Here is a 6,634-nt window from a genome sequence, read left to right as displayed (position 1 = left end):
TAAGTATGTCACCTGATTCATATAAATAAAATTTTCATATATTTCAGTAATATTTTTTGAGCTCTTGATCAAAAAGGTATTTTTGTACACTTTACATAACAAAGTTAGTATTGTTGAAAGTTTAATTTACAAAAAGTGCAATTACCAATTTTCAGGTTGAATTTTTAAAATACTTCACAGCGTCTGTGTAATGCTAGAGGTTTGTGTTATAGGTCACTTATTACACAGGGGTGCTTTTGGCTGGCAATTTTTAGTGCAAGCTGGACCAGTTCCTTGGCTGATGAAGTTTTTGCTGCTTGTGTAGTAGCAGAGCAGGATTCTGTGTTGAACGGAATACTGCCCCACCAGTTCTTTTCACGTAAAAAGGTTAAGTAAGTGATGAGCTGGGAAAAAATGGATGGAACCTCCTGAGAGTGGAGAGTTTCTTGTTCTGGAAAAATTAATGTCAATGTTCCTTTGCACTGGAAAGGGGCAGAAGTCCTTGAACTTGTCTGTGGTCCATTTGGTGATAAGACAAGGATGAATTTGCTGTTCATTAAGTCTGGCTGTTGTAGTCACTGAAAGCTGATTATATTTACTAGTAAGGAAAAAGGCTTCATCTTATTCTTTGATATTTATGTTTACATTTTATTATAAAAACCTGCTAATAAAAATAAAATTTCGTTTCTGTTAGGTCAGTTATTTTTTGTGTGATCATTTCTAGAGCACTTCTACAGTTTAAGTATACTAAATTTAAACTTTATTTACAAGAGTCTTGCAGTAAGGAATGTGTTGGGAATTTATTAAGACTTGAACTGAGTGGTACTTTGTTTTCTTGAGAATGCCTTTCAGAAATTTGGAAGCAGTCTAATATGTGAATCCTCTGTCTCAAACAGTGAACCTCTGAAAAAACAAACTGTACTTAAACAGTTTGAATCCTTGATATTTTTTTTTTCCCTTCTTTTTAAAGGTGTATTTGAGCTTCTTACTGTTTCTCCATCGGCTATCAGAAGAAGCCAGGACAAATGCTTTTGAGAACAAAAGTAAAATAATTAAACCTGAGCACACTATAGCTGCAGCAAAGGTAATAAAGCATGTTTAATATTTTTCTTTTTTGTTCAATGTAAAATGTCTTATGACAGCATATACAAAAGTTTTCTGTATTAGTATTGATACGTTCTTATTTATAATCCAAAACCTGCAGAAACGTCACGTACTCTAATCCATCATTGGCATAATTCACTGTCACCAAGATATCACATTAACTCTCCTTGCTCTGTTAGATTTAGCCCTATTTGCACTTGATTATTCCGTGTTTAAATTCATAGTTTCAATATGTAGGTAAGTCTACACAGTATTCTACCAGGAAGCATCCAGGGACTGAAAGCCCAGGGAACAGGAGCAAATTCCAAAGTTGGAGGATCTTTTTTTAAGATTATACTATATCAAGGAAGCACGCTGTCTTAACTTCAGTAACATAAATGAAACTTTCTAGAGCAAGTGAGAAATAGTTCAAAGAGGTTCAGATATCTTACTGACGCCTTCAGTTCTTACCTGCTTAGTCTGAAAGATGTTTTAAGTGGATTCTCACAGCGTTGTGTGGATACTACTCGAACAAACAAATCCTTTGTGTGGTGATGGGTTTGGCGAGGGAAGAACTAAAGGAACTTCAAACTGTGGATTGCTGTATGGGTAGTTCGGCATAAGAAAAATTACTGTGTAAATTTCTGTGAAGGAGGAACCCTCTGCCTTACAGAGCATGGTAAGTTTTGAGTTGGAAAGAGAAATGCGTTATGCAGCTTTGTCTCTCTAGAAAGAATTAGAGCAGAGTTGAAGTATAACTGAAATCCTTTTGTATTTTGTAGCTCATTCACTCACTAGGATGTGTCTGCTTTACCTAGGTTTCATGAAGGAACTCAGTCTCTTTAATTTGTTGAGTTATCTGTTCAGCCACCTACTACTGCTGGGCAAATGGGAAGAACAAAACTCAGTGTTATCTGATATTTGGGTACTGTGGCTTCTGTTTATCTTCAGTATTTTTTTTTTTCCCTCTGGTGAAATGCTTAGTTTGATACTTTCTATTACTATAGTAACAGAAATATATACAGGATGTGTCGGGTAGCCAAGTTAATGTTACAGTTGGAATCTTATGCATTTGTGATTTCTTTTTAACTGCAGTCTTAACATTACTTGAACATTTTTATGCTCCTCTTTTTTTTTTTTCTTTTTTTTTTTTAAGATGAGAAGAAAGGAAAAGCTCCCTGTGTTTGAATAATGTTAACATTTAAGTGGTCCCAGTTGGACTTTGAAGTTCATTTCTCAACCTCCAAACCAAAAAGTGTCCTTCCAAGGGTCTGGGCACTCTTGATATAGCAAGAAAAAAAGGATTACAAACAAAAATTGAGCATAGTAGCTGTATAATTGCAAATCTTTTTTTTTTTTTTCCTTTTTGTCTAGGCCTAATGGGGTAAAAGCTTCAAGGAATCTGCTGAGGGCTTAAGGGAGCTATTGCCATTTCTCAGCATTCATTTTTTAAAAAGCCCTTTATTTTACACAATTCTTGGTTATGAATGTTCTTATTTAAAAAAAACCCCATACTTTCTGATGTGGCATATACCTGTATGATTTTACTTTATTTCTAACCTTTTCCCTAGACTTTTACCCTTGGTGACTACTCTTGGAAACTGTTTGGCTAGGTGAACCTTTGGTCTGAGTATAAAATATACTTTTTTTCTTTTTGCAGGTTATTTTAAAGAAAAGCAGAGGCTAGAAGACAGAGCAGTGGAATTGCAAAGCATGTTTTTCCATGTTTTCTTGCTAACGTGAGGTCCTGTGAGCCAGTTTTCGCACTTGTGGAAGTATTTAGTTTTATTGATGTTTGTCTCCTGACTCTGAGTATCTTGCTGTTTCTTTAAAAAAAAATTAAGAATCTTATAATGTATATTTTCATACACTTCGTGCATAGTTTTAAAATGTATGTCACTTGTTATTTAAGTCTTTTGATGTACCTAAGTTCTTCCATAATAATGGTGGAATGCCTATACCATAGTCACTCTTCAGGTATGATGTGTCATTTGTTATTAGACGTTTGAAACTTTTAAAGGAGAACAGTAATAAAAATGCAGGTTTCACTAAAGCCGTTGTAGATTATATAGTTCAAAGCAGGTTCACTAGCTAAACAAAATCCTGGCTTTCAAACAAGTGCTGTAGAAACCACCTTCCATTTCTTTATAAACATCTTAATATTTTTAAATTAATTTGAAAAGTAGACTAAAGCTTCTGTGTTCTGGGAAAGAATACATATTTTGTGTTTCTAAATCATGCTCTAAACTGTTAAGCTGGCCTATTGTTTGATTTGGTATATGAGACAAGTTGGGGGTCTCTAATTTGGTTGGTGTAGACAGATGCACATTATGGGAAAGAAAAGATCTAGTGCAGCTTATGTTTTTGAAGTTAGATCCTGCACAAATAGTGAAGTTGGCGTGAGTGCCAAGCCACTTCCTCTTTCTGAGTGTCATCCTAACTTGTCAGAAGTCTGTAAATCTTCATTACATAAGAGTAACTTTTTAAATTAAAATAATTTTCTATTCCTAATCTGTTGTTTTAACACTTTAATAAAGCTTTTAATATAGATATAGTTGAATCTCGCAGTTTTAGCTGATAATACAGGTTTTTGGAATATGTGGTAGCTGATCCTTCGTATACACAGTGAGCTATTCTTAAAATAAAGAATTTTTAAAAGCATTGTATATTGAGTAGTATAATTTTGTTTAACATGTTACCGAGTATATTCTAGACACTCAGCAAAAAAAATAATTGCATTTTATAAATATTTTTGTGGTCTAAGGAAACTGGAGCACTGCCAAAACTCTAAATTTCATATCATGTCCACATACTTTTAAAAATTGTATACAACCTATGAAAAGTCATCCTTTTACAGTATGCACTCGTATGAACTCGTAGGGCTTAGTTCAGTCTGCTTCTTACAAGGTTGACGAGATTCCTTATTTTGCATTTTCTTCTCTTACTCCCTTGAAATCCACAAAGAAAGATGCAAAATAGCTGCATCAAAAGCAGCATTAGCAGCAGGTTGAACGAGGTGATTCTCCCCCTCTACTCTGCTCTCGTGAAACCCCAGCTGGAGTACTGTGTTCAGATGTGGGGCCCCCAACATAAAAAAGACCTGGACCTGTTGGAGAGAGTCCAGAGGAGAGCCACGAAATTGGTCAGAGGGCTGGAGCATCTCCCATGTGAGGACAGGCTGAGAGAGTTGGGGTTGTTCAGCCTGGAGAAAAGAAGGCTCCGAGGAGACCTAATAGCAGCCTTCCAGTACCTGAAGGGGGCCTACAGGAGAGATGGGGAGGCACTCTTTATCAGGGAGTGTAGCGAGAGGACAAGGGGTAAAGGTTATAAGCTGAAAGAGGGTCGATTTAGACTAGACATTAGGAAGAAATCTTTCACTGTGAGGGTGGTGAGGCACTGGAGCAGGTTGCCCAGGGAAGCTGTGGATGCCCCATCCCTGGAGGTGTTCAAGGCCAATCTGGATGAGGCTTTGAGCAACCTGATCTAGTGGAGGGTGTTCCTGCCCATGTAAAGGGGGTTGGAACTCGATGATCTTTAAGGTCCTTTCCAACCCTAACACTTCTATAATTCTGTGATTCTATGACTCTATATTTGGACTTAATAATCTGAAGTACATTCTCAAGAATAAGAGAGATCTCACTAGGTATGAATGTTTTTCTGTCTAATTACTATCTGTGATTTAACAATTTTCTTGCACCACTAGATTTTCCTGTGATAGAAATGTTTTCTCTTAATTGTTCCTTGAAATGTTTTCTTGTAATAGTCATGTATAACCACATACTTTTCCTTGTTGTACAATTGTTTGAGTGCTGTAGCTTCTTTTGGAACTTGTTTTGGTCTCCATTTCAACTTTTTTGATTTGCCTAGGAGCAAGATCTGTTCCAAGCTTAGTGGAATGTGGTAGAAGGCCTAATGAAGTTGGGTTCTCTGAGTTCCTGTGTTGGTTCTCTGCTGTTAGGAGGGAAAAGCCATGCTGACACATTAATAAGGGATCAGTTCTACTAATTCGTTTTCATGAAACCTTGAGAAATTTAATGTTCAGAAACCATGGAGACTATTGACTCACTGTTGTATTTCCTCTGGTTTTAAAGGACAATACAATTGTGACTCTTCATTTCCTCAGGAAGCAGGATAGAAGGCATAAGAAATTAAAGGCACACTAAGACTTTATCTAGTTTTCCATTATCTTTCTTCTTCTCTCTGCAGCTTTCCCAGTATTCTTCTCTTTGACATCCTATCCTGCCTTTTCACTATGACCATCAATGAAAGAGGGAAAAGTCAAAATGAAGAAATAGAAAAATTTGTCAAAAGTACTTCTGGTGGCCCTTGTCTTGGTTTTCAGCTTTTCACGTAGCTAATGTTAGTCCTTAAGCCAGTGAGTGGTATCACAACTGATTAAGGCACAGAAGAAGAAGATAAATGTTTATTAATAAGCAGGTGACTATGAGGGAAGAGAGCGTTTTCCCTTGTGGAGGGGAGCTGCTGCTATTTTTGTTTCACCTTGTTTATGGAGTGGCTGATGGTAGAGGATCTGATGTTTCCCAAGTTGAGTAAGTCTTATCATGAGGAGAATGCACTATTCTCGCTCTCACGGTCACATCATTTTGATTGCAAGATAAGTGAAGAGAGAATTGTGAAAGCTTTAAAACTATTCATGCATACTTTTGTTTTAATTTGTAGAGCATGAAAGTTTAATATTTTCTGAGTGGTATAAATCACCTGATTAGTAGGTTTAAAACTATTTTTAAAAGTGTGAGTATTAAGAATAGTATATCAGTGAAGGTTAGAGCTATGGAGAGACCTAGCTGTTTAACTGCTAGTGGAGTCAACAGGAATATATGAACTTGTATACTTTTGTGGGTCTGGTCCCAAATAATTACTGTTCTATTTGAATCTAAAGTTATATTGGATCACTAAGTCTGCTGTTTTGTTTCAGGAAGTCAGCACAGGTGCTAGAGAGGACGTTTATGCCTTGGAGTTTCATTGTGTTTGTTACGTGGAGGAGTGCATGGTTGCTAAGAAAGAATCTTAAGTTGTGTAATACAAATAGTAAATATACTTTAACTATAGTAACCCAGTAAAGGAAAAAAAAATCAGAAGGATGTATGCTGTAATAGGAAAATTCATTTTCTGGCCATAAGGTGGGGATAGAGCAAAAACTGTCTTTCTTCCCTACAGTAACTTCTCATTAGAGAAAATATTGTTTATTCCTACTAAAAAGTATACTGTAGGTTGTGACACTTCCATCTATTTTTTTGAAGACTAACAAGCCTGCACTGCTGATATATGTAAGGCAATTAGTGTTTAAAAAAAATTCCCATTCACATCAAAAAAGAGTGTTCTGCTGATCCTTACTGAGAGGGTAAAAAATTAGTTATGTGAAACTTTGATGGATCTTGAAGACTTTTCTTTCTTTGAAGACAATGTTTCAGCATCAGATAGTTTTCTTAGTTATAGGTCTATAGTTATTTGCGCAGCGTAGCCTCTCTTTTAGAAACGGATACGTTCTATGGGCAGTTTTATGCAGGAGGTTTTTGTATAGGATGTTGCTCATATAGCAACCTTAACTATC

General features: G+C 36.1%; 1 protein-coding gene across 1 annotated transcript; it reads left to right on the top strand.

The window, feature by feature from the left end:
- Window positions 1–949: 949 nt before the first annotated feature.
- On the top strand, window positions 950–2,749 carry CENPW (centromere protein W; the record flags this gene model as incomplete). The annotated part of the gene is made up of 2 exons (XM_010087704.1): window positions 950–1,063; window positions 2,723–2,749. Coding segments are annotated over 2 exons (141 nt in total), but the record flags the coding sequence as incomplete, so codon positions are not given.
- Window positions 2,750–6,634: the final 3,885 nt, after the last annotated feature.

The sequence above is a fragment of the Pterocles gutturalis genome, unplaced genomic scaffold (assembly GCF_000699245.1).
Source record: "Pterocles gutturalis isolate BGI_N339 unplaced genomic scaffold, ASM69924v1 scaffold24811, whole genome shotgun sequence".
Lineage (NCBI taxonomy): Eukaryota > Metazoa > Chordata > Aves > Pterocliformes > Pteroclidae > Pterocles > Pterocles gutturalis.
The sequence above is the reverse complement of the archived record's forward strand: the minus strand, read 5'-3'. Positions and strand labels throughout refer to the sequence as shown.